General features: G+C 36.1%; 1 protein-coding gene across 2 annotated transcripts in view; it reads left to right on the top strand.

Moving 5' to 3' along the window:
• The first annotated feature begins 517 nt into the window (after positions 1-517).
• The window catches only part of CAPS2 (calcyphosine 2), a 40,283-nt gene continuing 23,689 nt past the window's right edge, over positions 518-17,111 (top strand). Inside the window, exons 1-6 of one of the 2 annotated variants that reach the window (XM_037144723.2) lie at positions 518-582; positions 3,357-3,464; positions 10,824-10,876; positions 12,186-12,231; positions 13,742-13,918; positions 14,712-14,846. In XM_037144723.2, coding sequence (XP_037000618.2) covers positions 3,387-3,464; positions 10,824-10,876; positions 12,186-12,231; positions 13,742-13,918; positions 14,712-14,846 — 489 coding nt within the window. In that variant the 5' untranslated portion in view covers positions 518-582; positions 3,357-3,386. Of the gene's footprint in view, positions 583-3,356; positions 3,465-10,823; positions 10,877-12,185; positions 12,232-12,323; positions 12,451-13,741; positions 13,919-14,711; positions 14,847-17,111 lie in introns of those variants that run through there. The other variant, XM_037144722.2, reaches the window with a different exon arrangement.

Below are 17,111 nucleotides of genomic sequence, written 5' to 3'. Positions count from 1 at the left end.
GGAAGAGGAGCTGACACCCAAAGACATTGTGTGCAGAGCAACCAATGAAATGGAGGTTTCCCGACTCCTAGGTGTGTTCCTATTACATCAGCATTTTAATTTGTAATCATAAGTCATCATATATATTTGTGCATACATGCACATATAAATAAAGTAATAATCTATCTATGTCTATATATCTCTCTATAATATCATATGCAATCTTGTCTTTTAAATAATTGTTAGCTCCTTGAGAGCTCATGCTAAAATATTTTTCTCACCAAAACATCTGGGACAAGTGTAATTGAACAACAGTAAAAAATATTGTACAGTAAAAGAAAACCTCAATAAGTTAAAAAATCATTCTTGGAGCTGACACCTGGTAGATTCTCTATAAAATATGTTACAATAGAATTCACCTAAATGAAGAATTATACAACAGCCATCGATCCGGGCCTGGTTTTGGCCCTCTCCCTGCGCTGGAAGAGCTCAGCTGAGTGAGTTCGCTCCAACCCCACCCCGGGTTTTAGAAGCATCACGGAGCTAGGTGGGGAAGGTGAGGTTCCCTGCCTCCCCGGCTCCCACTGGGATTTCTTTTTCTTGGTGAGTACTTTTGAGGGGGCTGCAGGGTTTTGCCCCGCATGCTGGGGTCGGAGAACACAGCTTGAAGGAGGTGTCGTGGATGGAGCAAGGGATGGGCCGATCACTTTCTTTACTGTGGATTTGAGAGAAAGGTTGGAGGCCCAGGTGAGGCGCCTGTTGTCAGGCGACCTGCAGACGCAGGCCTGAGTGGGCTGGATCCTTTGCTGGGAACTGTCCCTGTTTCAGCTTGGCCTGTCTGCACGCGTCTCAAGAGGGTTTGTTGGTGGAATCGCCCCAGTTTATAGCTTTCCCAGTACTCCCACTTCGGACCAGGTCTTGACCCAGTTTAGGGAACCGAGTCTGGATGGCTGTCCCTTATGTCCCTTCAGATTATGAGACTGACGCGCTACCTACTGCGCTAAGCAGGCACCTCCTTGTGTCCCTGATAGGAAGAACCTGGAGCATTCCTTTTAGTACTTTTCCAGTACCATGGCCTCGAGGTATGATCTCAACTTTTGGAGGAACGATGCAGGGGAATTACTTTGCCTCATTTGAAATTATCAGTGACCCCAGGTTCAATTAAGATACCTGACTTTGTTATCACCTGGGTGCTGAGATAGATTTCCTCGGTCCCTGCCTGCCTGGAGCTTAAAATACCAAATAATATTTTCAAATCTCATTTCTTACTCCTTGATTGTGGGCTGGATTTGATCAGTTTACTCTTTGCTTTCCACTGTGCTCTGATTTGGTATAAGCAACAGTATAGCCACTAATATATCACTAATCAAGAGAAAAGTGTTGATAATTCAAATAGGAAATAAGCATTCTTAAAAAGTGAGAAAAGGGGGAAGTGAGTTTAATTCTTTTTGGTAGTGTTGAAGATGATAGGATAATGTTCACTGCATGCTAGCAATAACCTGTCATGAGTGGGAGCAGTTTGGGTGAAGACAGAAGCCATTGAGGTGGACCGGGAGATTTGAGGGTATAAGTTTTTTTGCTTTTCATATTGGCAAATTAATTATAGTGATTTAAAGTGACCAATAGCAATTCAAAGTGACTATAGTAATTACTAAGGTATAATTAGTTGTATGACTGATGTTTGGAAAAAAAATCACCTAGCTGATTGTTGCACACCCTTATCTCAACCTGGGTTTGTTGGCCACTAATCATCATGGCAAATACCAACAACAGCTCTTGTGATATGATCAAAAGCAAACAACAAACCCCTCTGCCCACCAAACCGATGACAACTTTAAAGAGTTGTTTCTCTGAGAAAGCTATCTGTGAAAAAAGCAAGCCATCTGTTGGTGTTGTAGTAGTATTTTGAAATCTAATGATTTGTTTTTTTTTCATAATGTCTGCTGTTGGTTGGTAAGTCTTCCTGACTTCCCCGGGTAGAATTCCTGTGTTAGGGAATGGGGTGTTTAGGAGAGAGGGCTTTGCAATGGGGTGAAGGGACTCATATGGATACATTAATAAAGAGTTGGTATACCTTTCAGGTAAGAAGATTCCATTGGACATGAAATAAAACTATTTTACATGTGATATTAATAATGATGTATTGAATGTTAACCATGTTCCACATGATACAGGAGGGTGAGAAAGGTACTAACATTAAACTCATTTTACATATTACATATATTGGCTCAGAAAAATTAAGTTCTTATCCAAGCTTATGTTATGGGAAAGTGTCAGAAATAAGGATTTTAATGTCAGCCTATCGGACTCCAAGCACTATGCCAGCTTAACTTTCCTTAAAAATAAAACAAACCAAAAATATCTTACTGTAAAAATAAACCCAAGTCTAATAATATAGAAAGAAAATATGAATGAATTGATAGACAAGAATGTATCATAATATGAGGTTGAAGTATGAAATAAAATACTCAGAATTTGGATGACAGATATTTATATGACTTATATTTTGTACATATTTCCAAGTTGATTATTTTGCAGGCATTTTTACCTATCACCTCATAATTACTAGTTGGATCATTTACTCCACTTTGTTCTTTGTATTAGATAAATATTTTCAACCTACTCTAGAAAACTTGAAACTCATAAAGATTTAGGAAAAGAATAAAGAAAGTAGAAACCATCTTGTGATGGAGAAGAGGTGCATGCATCAGTTTCCTGTTGCCTCTGTAAAAAGTTAACACAAGGTAGTGGTTTGAGGCCATATAAATCCATTACTTTATGGTTATGAAGGTCGGAATGCAGAATGGACCAAAATCAAGGTGTCAGCACAGGCGGTTGCTTCTGGAGAGGCTTCTGAGGAGAAGGCAGTCCTTGTCTCTTCTTGCTTCTAGAAACTACTCATGACCTTTCCTCCTTTTTCAAAGTCAGTGGCAAATGCCTTTGTTTCTCTGTGACCTCTCTTCCACCCTGACATCTTCTCTTTCTTGCTCTGATCATCCTGCCTCCCATTTATAAGGGCTCTGGTGATTCTGGCAGACCCACCAGTTAAACCATGATAATCTCCACATCTCAAAACCCTTAACTCCATCGCACCTCTGAACCCTAAACTTTGTCACGTAAGGTAACATGTTCATAGGGTCAGGTGATTTGATATGGACATCTTAGGGGGGCCATTATTCAGACTAGAATTTACCCCATAAATGTTTCCTCACATAATGTAATTGCTTCATCACAGTTACCTAAGTTCAGTGAAAGAAGTAAAAGTGACCACAGGATTTCTATGACATATTGTTATGTAATTTGTACGATTTACTTAAAATTAGGGTAGGGATTATTATATTTAATATATGTGTGTGTATATATTTGTCTTTTTCAAGGTATACTGCACAATCTAAACAAGAACCTGAATGGATTTAGAGGTTAAAAGAGTTGTCGCTTGTAGGAGTCAAACTCAGTCATTCTCTGGCAGAAAGAAGCCACTGCAAGTAGGTGTGCTATATAATTTCCCTCTTGTAGTATGAGTCAACTTTCTGACTCCTTTCTTGAAGTTTTCTGACTACTTATATTCACAAATATTTAAGATCAATATTTCCCTGATTTAAAGAATTGAACCTCTAAACTTGAAGGTAATCAGTACTTAAAAATTAGTAACTGCTTAAATTTAGTTTTATTTTAAAATATTAAGTTTATTGCTATTTTCTTACTATTACTTAAAAATTATCTGTGTATGTCTGCAGAAAATATAAAAAAATTAAAACAGTAGAAAGAAAAATAATATGAATATTTTAATTCATATTTTGTGTTAACTAGGTAGGAAGAGAATCTGGGCTTCTATTATTGTGACTTTTATTCTTTTCAACTTCTGTCATATACTGTTGTGTATATCATCGATTAAGGACGTTTAAAGCTACTTTGTTCCTCCATCCACCACATAATTGGGTATATATAAAGTTTAGTTTAGAAACACGTAAGAGTGATGTATATTTCCTTGCTGTTCTTATTCCAAATATTGATTGCCTACTGCTTGTCAGTGAGCCATGATAAATGTTTTCATAATTTATCTCACTTAACTCTTACAATAAACTTTTGAAGCAGGATTTATTTTTACCTGCTTTTAAATATGGAAAAAGTGAGGCGGACAGAGATAAGTGACTTGCCAGGATTTTGAACTTCAGTGCTGACTTCAGGATCTGTGTTAGTTCTGCCATCTCCCTTACTGATGTGGGCACCGGCCCACAGTGTCTGCGTCATTATGGATGAAATGAGACCTTCACACGGACTACCTAGTCCCGTGGAGGAAGAGGGCAGGCATGGCTTTTCTCTCAAGGGGAGCAAAAGACCTGACCCTTGCTGGGACCAACCGTCATTGGGGTTCTGCGAACATGACATGATGGCCCTCATTTACTATGCACATTGCTTTAGGTGGTTACCTTTTACAGAAAACAAAGGAGCCAATGCCACCTAATCACATCACAGAAGAGGGATATTTGCAAATGAGAAGGGCAAAAGTGAATGAACTGGTTACAGTGGTCCTTGGAAGGTTTAGCATAGTTTTTAGGAAGTTACTTTGCAGTGAATGTTTGCCACAAATCCAGGTGAGGGAGTTTTTAGCAAAAAGCAAGACTCAAGTGACCCAGGCACATAGCAGGCCTGATCCCCCACGGGAGAACCCCCACAGGGCGTGGGTCCTGTGCATCTCCCAGTGGGAGCTGGCCCACACTATGCAGAACGATCTCCTACACCTTATAATAAGGTGGTACTTTGGTGTGCTAATGTTTTACAATATTATGTGTTAAAACAAACTGAAGTGTTTGATAATGTGAATCAAAGCAGACTTCTTATTAGTCAAAACATCAAGTACAGTATTACATTCTTTCTCACTATTTGCTTATCATATTAGGAACCTTTTTCCTGGTTGGTAGTGAAAGCTCATGCTTTAAGTTCTTTAAAAGAAAGATTTCTAAAATTGCCTTTTTTTACTGCTCAAATAATATCTTCTTTTAAACTTAATGCCTTTATTTCCCTGTTAGAAACGTGTTGGATTTCTGGTGTTGGATTTAGGGGACAAGTTCGTGTTTTTCGTTTTTTCCAGAACTCTTGTTCCTTAAGAAAAAATAATCCCAGATGTCCAGGTTGTTGTTTCTTAGAGTTTAACACCAAAGTATCACAATTGTAGTTAACAGTTACCATTTCTAAAATTGGAAGTAAAAGAAATAATGCATGAATTTTTTAAAAAAAGAGTGGTACTTAATGCTTCAAATATAATTACAAAGATCAACCGATAAATTCATATGGGAGATGAGAATATAAAAAGTTGTTCAGACCTACTAATAATCAAGGGAATGAAAATTCACATAACGATATACCTTTGTGCCTCGATTAAATTGGGGAGGAAATGTAATATTGAGAGTACTCAGAAGTACAGTTGGTGTATTGCAAATTGGTGCCACATTTTAAAAAAATGAGATTGACATGTGTATTAAGCTATAGTAGCAATTGGACAATATTATTATTTCTTTTAATAATATTTTTTGACTATGCTGTTACAGTTGTCCCAATTTTCCCCTCTTTGCCCCTCTCCACCCAGCAGCTCCCATCCCCTCAGGCAATCCACCAACCATTGTCATGTCCATGGGGCATTCCTGTAAGTTCTTTGGCTAGTCCATTTCCTATACTGTACCTTACATCTCCATGGCTATTCTGTAATTATCTGTTTGTACTTCTTAATCCCCTGACCTCTTTACCCATTTCTCCACATCCCTCCCATCTGGCAACCATCAAAACCCTCTCTGCATCCATGATTCTGTCTCTGTTCATCTTGTTTGCTTAGTTTGCTTTTTAGATTCAGTTGTTGATAGATGTGTATTTACTGCCACTTATTGTTCATAGTTTTGATCTTATTTTTCTTAAGTCCCTTTAACATGTCATATAATAATGGTTTGGTGATGATGAATTCCTTTAGTTTTTCTCTTGTCTGGGAAGCTCTATATCTCTCCTTCAAGTTTAAATAATAGTTTTGCTGGGTAGAGTAGTCTTGGTTGTAGGGCCCTGCTTTTCATGTCTTTGAATATTTCTTGCCAATCCTGTCTATCCTGCAAAATGTCTTTTGAGAAATCAGCTGACAGTTTTATGGGAACTCCCCTGTAGGTAACTAGCTGCTCTTTTTTTCTGCTTTTAAGATTCTCTCTTCATCTTTAACCTTTGGCATTTTAATTATGATGTGTCTTGGAGTGGGCCTCTTTGCATTCATCTTGTTTGGGACTCTGTGTTTCCTGGGCTTGCATGTCTATTTCCTTCACCAAATTAGAGAAGTTTTCTTTCATTATTTTTTCAAATAGTTTTCCAATTTCTTGCTTTTTCTCTTCTCCTTCTGGCACCCCTATGACATGAGTGTTGAAATCCTTGAAGTTGTCCCAGAGGATCCTTACATTACCCCTTTTTTTTATTCTTTTTTCCATGTTGTTTTGATTGATTGTTTTTTTACTTTCTTATGTTCCAGATCATTGATTTGATTATCAGCTTAAGTCACTCTACTGTTGTTTCACTGGAAGTTGTTCTTTATTTCAATTAGTGAATCCTTTGTTTCTGACTGGATCTTTTTTACACTGTTGAGGTGCTCACTAAGTTCCTTGAGCACCCTTATAATCAGTGTTTTGAATTCTGCATCTGATAGACTGCTTATCTCCATTTTGTTTAGCTCCTTTTCTGGAGTTTTGATCTGTTCTCTCATTTGCGCCATGTTTCTTTGTCTGCTCATTTTGGCTGCCTCACTGTGTTTGTTTCTATGTACTAGATAGAGTTACTATGACTCCTTGTCTTGGAAACTTGGCCTAATATAGTAGGTGTCCTGTAGGGTCCAGTGGCATAGCCTCCCCCATCACCCATGCTGGGTACTCAAGGTGCACCCTTCTTGTGGGCTGAGTACATCCTCCTCTTGTAGTTGAGCCTTAATTGCTGTTGGCAGGTCAATGGGAGGGATTTACTCAGGCCAGTCAGCTGGAAGAATTGGCTGTGACCACCAACATCCATCCTCCCTGGAGGATCAGCTGTGCAGGGGTTGGCTGGTGATGTCTGACATGGTCTGTAGCTGTCCACTGGGTGCGCAGGCTCTGGGGTTTTTTGGGTGGTGAAGGCCAAGGTCAGCCCCTATCTGTATTTTGCTCAGGGCCATCCTGAGCTACAAAACAGTCTGAAATGGCTGCTACTTGTGCTGGGCTTGGAGATTCCCAGGTAAAGCAAAGCTGTGAATCTAGGCTGGCTGTTGCTAATATTGGGGCCTGGGACACTTATCAAGAGGTATGGGGCTTGGATGATCACTGAGGCCAGCTGTTGCCTGTTTGAGAGGATTTAGGAAGATGTGAAACATGAGCCAAGACCAGCCATTCATATGGAAAAGTCTCTGTTAACAGCTTGGGTGGGCCCATAATCTGGGTGGAATATAGTCTTAGGGGATCTCAGAGTGGGGAAATAGTGTTAGGCCAGGTTGATGGAGTTTCACGTATGGCACCTCCCTGCCAGCTCTGTGGCTCTGTTGGGGAAGGGTTCAGAGAAGAGATAATGGCTTCTGCCTGCCTTTCTGTTTGGGAAAAAGCTGTCCCTGAGTTCTCATCTTGGTGCAAGATGCTTCAGTTTCTTCCTCTATGCCTCTGGTGCCTTTCAAGCTGCTATACTGGTGCTGGAGCTCAGAGGGAGTGAGTCTGAGTAGGTCCATGTAAGGGTCCTTTAAGAGGAACTGCTTGAGTCTCTAGAGCTTTCTTCTACCAACTCAGGCCCCAGTGATTTTTGCAGCTAAAAGTTATAGGAAGTTATCTTTCTGGCACTGGAACTGTGGGATGGGGCTCTGGTTTATTGCTGTGTCTCTTTGCTTTTGAGATATACTTGCGAATTTTTCCCACCACATGTGGATATAGAACCAGATTGTTTCATGTCTCTGCCCCTCTTACCAGTCTGGTTGAATGTGTTTTTTTTTTTAATTTTGTAGTTGTCAGACTTACATTTAACTCAATTTCTGATGGTTCTGAGTGATGATTGTTTTATATTTTAGTTGTAATTTTGATGTGGTTGTGTGAGGAGGCAAGTTGTGTTTACTTATGCCACCATCTTGGCTAGCAGTCCTCAACTGAAAAATATTCTATAAAGTGTGGCACAACCTTTAGATAGAATATTATGTAGTCATAATAATAACAATTTTAAGTAGTAACAGAAAATAGCTTGAAAAAGATAGTATACATACCCTTACAAATTCATCTAAACCTATGTAAAATGTACAACGCAAAGGGCGAAACCTAATGTAACCTATGGAGCTGGGTGATAGTGGTGTGTCAATGTAGGTTCATCAGTTGTAACATATGTTCTACTCTAGTGGGGGTGTTATTAAATGGGGGGAGTTATGCATGTGTGGTGTGAGGGGTGTATAAGAAATTTCTGTACCCTACACTCCATTTTGCTGTGAATCTAAACTTGTTCTAAAAAACAAAGTCAATTAGAAAAAAGACAGGACACACATAATCCAACATCTGAAATGAGAGCCCAGGTAGTGTATATTTTTAGCTTTAACTATTTTGGCTGTGGAGTTGCAGCTGCTCCCCTCGGCTGTTGTAGTGGGAATCCAGACACCCTGTAGATAAATGAGCCTGGTTGTGTTCCCATAAAACTTCATCTACAGAAACAGCTGGGCCAGAGGTTGCTGACTCCTGGCCTTAGGGATTTATGAACTCTATGTTATTCTGGGTTGGCTAACACAATTTTGTATTCTGGATTGGCTTAGAAATTTATAAACTGTAAGTTATCTTTATTCTGATTGGCTAGCATCAAATTGGCTAGCAAAAAAGAAAGATAACTACCATTTCAAAAATATTTACTCCAATGACTTCAGAAGACTGTCTACAAGTCCATTAAAGCTCTTTCTGGGGAATAACAATGATGATGATCACGACTGTGACAACTACAGCTAAATTCTGTTTGGATTTTCTTACTACAATTGGATAATGTCATGGTGTTCCCACGTACAGTTAAGAAAATCTTTAATGTGTGATGAAAATGTACTGCTATTTTGCAGGATCTGGCACAAATTATGCCCTTTTAAAATTACGAACTCTTTTATTACAAAATCATAAGCATGTAATTCTGTAACCTAACAACATCACACTCAAGCGCACCATATCACATTTTAGGTGAAGTGTTCAAATTAAAACTATAAATTATTACACCCATACTATTACCCTACCAACCACACTCAAGTAGACCTTGCTTCTGCTGGACCCTCTGTATATTATTTTATTACTATGTAAAGTTAATTAAATATAACTAATATATTTTATTTGATTATTATATATTAAAATATACTTACATTGAAATAATCTTTTTGTGATTTTCTGTATCTACATTTTGACTGTTTATTAGGATAGTATTTAAAACAATGTCATATTAAAGTTGATACAGAGGCAAATTTGTTTTCTCTTACGCTTGTGGTCACAATGATGAAGCTCAGTCTTATATATCATCTCTATTTGCTATGAGAATCACAAAAATGAATAGTTAGATAATATTTCAGAATGAGCTGGGTAAATTATTTTCTGTTTTTATTAACTTCACCTTTCCCTAAGATTCATACATATTTCATACATATTTCTTATTACAGTGGCTAAGCTCACTGTAAGTTTCTGTTCTCTGCACAGTTTTGAGGGGGGCAATAAGACTGAATATTTACAAATATATACATGTATTTATTTGTCATTTCCTTGCTTAAAGTCTGCACCATTTTCCCCATTACCTTTAGGATGAGGTCCAAGTTCCTTTACTTCTATTACAAAGTAACAGCTCTGGCCGTTACTTTCTCACACTCTGGGTTTGTACCCTCTCCAAGGGCTCTTGCCTGGGGCTCCATCAGCAAAAGTTGCTCCTCTTGCTGAAGCAGTTCCCTGTCTTCTCTCTTCCTCTGGGTAACTCCCACTCCCCCTGCAGAGCTCCATATGTAAAGGCTGTTTTTGCTTTTGTAAATTTCAACAATTCCCTAGACGAGGTTGGGCATATATGGTATATGTAGCTGCTCTGTCATAGCACTTATTTTTCCCGTTATTGTCTGTTTGAGTGAGTGTCTTTCTCAGCAGCTGGACTGCAGGTAGGAATTATCTGTTAGAGGGGCCAAAAAGTCCATTTAGTTTTTTCCATAAAATAAGACATATTTTTCATTTACATCAATAACTTTATTGATTTGGACATTTTGAGTATGTCAGCTATCTCCTGCTATTGGCTTCTAGTAGGTAGATGACAGAGGTGCTGTTAACAAAATGCCCAGGATAGCCCCACAGCAAAGAATTATGTGCCCAAAATGTCAATAGTACCAGTGAACTCTGCAAACCACTTTGACATGTTTGGTCAGTCACTTCTCCATACACTGTACAAATCTTTTTTATTTTCATTTCAGTTGCATTTTTACCTCTCTTGAAATAATAAAACACAATATGCTGAAAATCTTCCTTCATCTTCAGTATTAAAATGGCTGCACAAAAATTTACCAGTTTTGATAAGTTTTTTTTCAGTGCATGATGATATGACAGCTGTCATAATACAATCTAACAAAATTGTTTAGAATTAAGTTAAAAGACCACTAAGCACTATAAGAGCCATGGTATGAAAAAAATGTAGCAGTTTTTTTTACCAACCCGGTATGTTGTTTATCTTTCTGTCTCTGTGTTTCAAGCATAGTTGGGAGGGACTTAATAAATATTTCTTATATAGTTCACTGAGAAAAGTTACAATTAGCCATATTGCATTGATTCATTGTTTATCTCTTAAAGTATAAATGAAGGGTAAATACTGATTCATTTTTTTTTAAATTAAAGCATGGATGTACTTCCAAATCATGGGCAATCCAGAATCCTCCTTCCTTTCCTGTGTAAGTCACTTTTTTTAACATTTGAGCTATTTAATGGGCAAATATTTATTGATAAGGATAAAAAGAAAGTGAAATATATATATATATATATATATAACTATGATTGTGAACTAGAGGAAAATTTATATGCATGTGGATGGCCTGAAGTTATTATGCCAAATTAAAGTAACTCTTTTATATAGGATGGTAGGATTAAGGATCATACTTCTCTTGCTTTTTATTTTATTTAATATTGTTCTTATATATTCCTGAAAATGTATAAATATTGCTTTATTTAGAAAGTTCAGCTAAGTGCATTTATTAAAGAGATATATAAGATTTTGCATTTTGTAACTAGGATAGTCAAAATGAATTTGATTGGAACTTATTTTGAGGAATATGACAATTTTATCAATCTTATTAAAATGATTTTATTTTGAACTATGTATGATACATTGGCTGGTCATATGCTTTATATTTTTCCCTTTTAAAATTTGGAAGTATATGTTTTTATGTCCTTTGCAGTATTTTAGATTATAGGGAATCTTGGAAAATAGAAATTAAAACCAATAATTATTAAGTGGAACTACATGAAATTGGCAAGTATCAGAAATTTCTTGAGATTCTACATAATAGGTACCCATACGCTCCTCTAGGCAATGAACGGAGCTCGGTACAAACACTAGGTACAGGATGTCGTGTGTGTAACAACAGGCAGTTGTGTGCTGGCAAATGTTTTTAACAACTGGTTTTCTGAAACTGTACTGTAAACTTAATATAAATTTTAATTGTTAACTATAAATAATATTAAGTATATTTTAAGTTGATTATAAATTTTACAGATATAAAGGATATATAGCAAGAAATTTATAAATACTAAGTAATAAATCAAGTCCTGATTCATAGCATTTTCCAATTTCTGTGTAAATAATCCTATTGTGGTTGATTTCAAGCTATCTATGTAATAACACTGAACACAGATTTGGAGAGATGTATACCATTATCTTACTATACGGGTATATGTATAATAACCCCTAGGGCACAAATAATAGTGAAATATAACATCAGTAACAAGTAATGACTTTGAGTATTTATTACTTTTGTTTTTATATAACTTATTTAACTCTTAAGTTTATGTAATTTTATTTTTAATGATATTATGTTAACAATATGCTAAAAATTACTGAGCATTGAACAAAAGCTAGCACAGCTGGTAGGCATCAGCTCACCATTGACTTCAGTGTAACTTTTTATGAGTCAGCATATATAATTTTCAACTATTAAAGTCTTATTTTTAAAAGTTATGGTCTGCATAGATTATTTCTTTCAGGGTCCCACAACTCGATTTGGGAAGCCTTATTGACTCTGATGAAGAGGTAATTTTTATTTGGTATTTAATATAACAAATATTTGGATACAGTATTACATGTATTATAGCATATAATGTTTCATTTAATTTTATTTTTAGGATTTTTAAAAATAGATTCCACTTAGTACAGTGCATATTCATTTTGACCCACCAAATTTTATCTTCTGCTCTTGATCGGGTCACACCATGTCAAATGCCATATACTCAGCATCACCTAAATGAACTGGTTAGTGTTTATTTCTTATTACCAACATTCTGATTTACAGTGTGCATTTTAGCACTGTATTTAATCTAGAAATTTCATTAGGTTTAGTCTATGTTTTATTTAGTTTAAGTATTTTATATATATTAACATCCTAAACAATAATGTTGGTGAAATAATTTTACTTTGTTTTACATTATTTTCTCATATAGGAATGGTATTACTAAGGTGTCTTATTACTAAGGTGTCTTATAAAATTGGTAAATATAGGTTTATCCTAATAGGGAATCCAGGAATTTAAAAATTATGGCAGAATAGTAGATCAGATCTTGGTAGTTTGACAATATTCTATTTATTTCTTAGAAACTGACTCATTCTTTAGGTTACTAGTGTGCTATAGAATAAATCAGTATACTAACATCAAGGTATCTGCTTGGGACATATTTATACTTCACACAATATTTTATTATTTCACATTATGAAATAATGTTTTTTTATTTCACATTGTGAACACAAGTTCTGAGTATTCTATGAGTAGGGCTTACTTTTCTGTCTTTGTTAGTTTTACTCACCTAACTGGCTCTATTCATGTTCTCCTCAGTCTCACTGTGGATAATTGCACGAATAGTACCCTAGTCTGTATCATGCTGCAGTTTTTACCCTGAAGCTTTGCCTCATCCTTCTCTTCTGGGTTAGACTTGGATGTTATCAATAGTTTTCAGGGGTTGTACTGGCATTATAGTCCTGAAGTGACTGCCTCTCTCTGGGTCAATACATATCCCCTGGGTTTGTTTAATGCTTCTGGTTTCTCTTATTCTCTGGCTCATTATGTCTCATTTCCATGGAAGTGTGGCAGGGAACCAAAAAAATACCAGAAGATAGAATATCTTAATATTCTGGAAATGGCAATCAGTACTTCTCAGTATTAGTGATCTGTAATTCCTATGACGGTTTGGAAGATATGATTGACCATGGAGGTTTTGTGGGGCAAGAGGAAAAAGGCCTATCTAGAACTTCTAAAAACAAAGGAAAGTTGCTCATTGTCTTCTCAAATTATTTTAGAACCAGGGATGATTTTCACTGGGAAACAAGGTTCAGACTTACTGGCATTGGAGGCCAATGCCCATTTTCAGCAGTTCTGTCTGCTCTGATTGCTTAATGATACTGTACAGCTAAATGTTTTAACTATCACTTCTGTTGAGAACATAGATATTAGTGTTAAGGTAAGTGATAAACCTATTAATCTTAATAAGACAGATTAATAATTATTTTGATTTTTTTCTGGCAGATAGCATACTTTTTCTTTTTGCTTTAGGAGCAGGATGTTGTACCTGAAGATTTGCCAGCAACAACAGGAAATTATAAACAAAAATATCAGCAGTGCAAAACTGAAATGGAAGAAGGATATAAACAGTGTAGTCAGAGGAATGCAGAAAAGACAAAATCAAATACCGAACATCAACTATCTCCAAGAAACAAGATAGAGGACAAGGTAATGTATGAGGCTTTATAAAAAGAGCACACATATTGTAGAAACATCTTTTTTGGTCTAATATGCCTTGCTATTACTTATAATAAGTGTGCCTCAGACCATTTTAAATATTTTACTTAGATTAGCTTATGATTCATAAGAACTCTAAAGGATTATTATCAGCATTTTAAGGTGTGAAATCTCTTAGACAAGAGTTTCAAAAGCAAGACAAGTTTTCGTCAGTGATTCTCCTACTGGAACACTTTTGCCGCTGTTAATGGAACATCGGTATATCTTATAATCCGAGAAGAATGAAGTGTCTATCTCTTCAGGACCCCAGAGGACCTTCACCTCAAAGGATACACCCCCTCTTTTTCTACTTCAGCTCCAAATTTAAGTTTATAAAGGAGTGGACATATCCACATTCATTAACTTTACAAAGACTTAAATGGACAGTAATAGTTACAATAGTTACTACGTTGTATTTAATGCTTATTGTATGTTGGGTGCTTTTTTACGTGTTGGACATGTGTCATCTCATTTAATCTTTTTCTGTGTGTGTTTGCAAAGTAGTTACTATTATTAATTCCTGTTTTAATACCCATTTCTATGTGTGAACCAAGGCACGGCGGTCATCTAGCTAGAAAGTGGAAGAGCGGAATTCCACCAGGCAGTCTAATGGTCAGAGCTTGTACTGTTACACCCTACACAAATAACCACTGATGTGTTCAGTGGGTCTTTAATCCTTTTTTTTTGGTTAAAAACAAATATGCAAAGTATGTATATGAGGTTTGCTTGTTGTTTTCATGTACAGTGTGCACAAGAGGAAGAGGAAGAGGAAGGAGCGTTCACTGCTGACCTTACCACTCCAGATCGAAAGGCACTCTTACAGCAGCGCTACGCAGACAGCCCTTACCGTGCACAGCAGCTGGGGAGAAAATCTGACGCTGTAAGTTGGCAGAACATTTACTTAACGTGGTGGCCGGTAAGATAATTTGCCCTGCAAGATTTTACAGGTTTATAATTGCATAAATAATTTCAGCAATTGAATTTGGACTGAGGTGAACATTTATTAATGTGCAAATTGAGTCCTCATTTTTATAAATGATTGATGTTTGATATATTTACTGTGGAGAAATGAAAATTTTTAGAGTTTGTAAAAATTTTGTTTATAATGTTCCAAATTTTAATTGACTGCTATTTATATCGGTGGACTTATTTGGCACCAACCCTCCCCCAAAGTAGTCTGGTTATTTTTCCTAAGTCAGAAGCTAAAAAAACTAGAGAAATTCAGAGCAGTTAAAGAAAAGAACAGGGATAAAGTAAATGCTCTTTAAGAAGAGGGAAGCCAAACTTCCAAGTTAGACTCTCAATATTAAATATATTATATCTTTTAGAAAATCAATTATAGTGTTGGGTGAGTATTGCTTAGTCTGGTCCTGGTACAAATAGATAAAGACACCATATTTTTTACATTAAAATAAAATTTTATTTTTTATTCAATAGATGCACTTTAACGTTATGTTTATTTTTAATTAAATTTATTGGGGTGACATTGGTTAATAAAAATATAAGTTTCAAACATGTGATTCTATGATGCATCATCTTTATGTTGCATTGGGCGTCTACCACCCATCAGACCAAGCTGCTTGAAGTTGGAGCCCACTGGCCGCCTGAGACACACCCGGTGATTAAAATCTCAGGCACACCTGTAATGGATTGATGGAATACCAATGAGTGTTGGCTCAAAAGTTGGGAAAATTCTTGTTTAGATAGACCGAATAATAATAATGCAATGTGGATTTGGCCAGTTACATTTTCATTATCATTGAGGGGAGGAAGTTTAATATGGGTTTTATTTTGGTCATACTCATGCAGAATGACGGTCTTGTGAATTGACAGCCTTGTGTAATCAATCTCGACCAGGTGCACTGATGTTTTTCTGGATGTCCCAAGTCGTTAACTTGTCATAGTTCTTCTACTAAAACCACAAACGCATTATTTTCTATCCCTATTATTATCTAGATAGTTATGCTTAATAGAATAAGGAGTATGGCAGGATCATCCTAAAAAATAAAGCAGTTACTTTATAAAGCAAAAATAGTATCTCAAATGAAGTTTTATTGATGGGTATAAAGTTATACTTGAAATGCATATCACCAATATGTACTTAAGGTCCATTGGGTTATTGTTCTTGATATAAACCAAAGCCATCTGGGTATTAGTAGATATCTCTTTACAATTACTTTGTTAGTGGCAATGTATATAAATTCACTATCAAGTGTATTTCACTTAATTGTGGTAGTACTCATTTATCTGTGTTTTTGGAGGAAATGTTTACATAAGTTAACTTTGAGTACATTAAAATTAGTATTTATTTATTTTTAAAGTATAGGTGACAACTTTTAAATTTAATTTTAGTTAACCGGACAACAGAAGCAGTGAGTGTGTGTTTTTTTATGTTCATCTCTTCTAGTTTGCTTGACATTTTTCAGTGTTATCAGACTCTTTACGGCAGTTGATTTCTGCTTCTAATCAGCTTTATGTTTACACAGACCTCTAAGTCAAAGTGCCTGAGGGTGATTCTAACCTTCTCTGCAAAATGTAATCCACCATAAATGTCAACAGTTGAGGTGGGCTTTCTGCATGGGCTCTATATTTATTAATCTAACCTTTTTTGCTTGTTCTGGGTTTTACATCTGTGTTCCAGATGGTCTTCTTTTATACATAATTTCACATTTTAGTCAGTGTTCATTTTCTGAATCACTTTTTGATGTAAAATGTACCTTGCTTACCTGTAATTACACAGTTCTTCTAACTTTAACAAAATCATTAAAAGTCATTATGAAGTGTCGCTAGCTTAAGACTACAAGATGCCATTACATATTAAATTATATGAACTCTATATGGGGCATATTTGGATGTATAAAGTGTACATCTTAAATTTCTGCCTAACAAAAATCTAAATTCAATTATAGACTAACATTTATATAATTGTGCTCAGCTTTTCCTTGTTTCTTAGGAGTTTCTACCTTTTGTTTCTATAATACATCTTTAGTTATTCCGATATGAATTTTGTATCACTTTTAAATAGTGCACTCTCTCTAAACTTGCAAAGTCTTCATCTTAAGCAGCACTACTTTACTTGGTTTCATTTATTGAAATGATGGAGTGGAGACGGGTGACAGTCATTTACATTCTAGAGATAGAACAA

Source organism: Artibeus jamaicensis, unplaced genomic scaffold (genome assembly GCF_021234435.1).
Source record: "Artibeus jamaicensis isolate MK-2021 breed Jamaican fruit bat unplaced genomic scaffold, CSHL_Jam_final contig_233, whole genome shotgun sequence".
Lineage (NCBI taxonomy): Eukaryota > Metazoa > Chordata > Mammalia > Chiroptera > Phyllostomidae > Artibeus > Artibeus jamaicensis.
The sequence above is the reverse complement of the archived record's forward strand: the minus strand, read 5'-3'. Positions and strand labels throughout refer to the sequence as shown.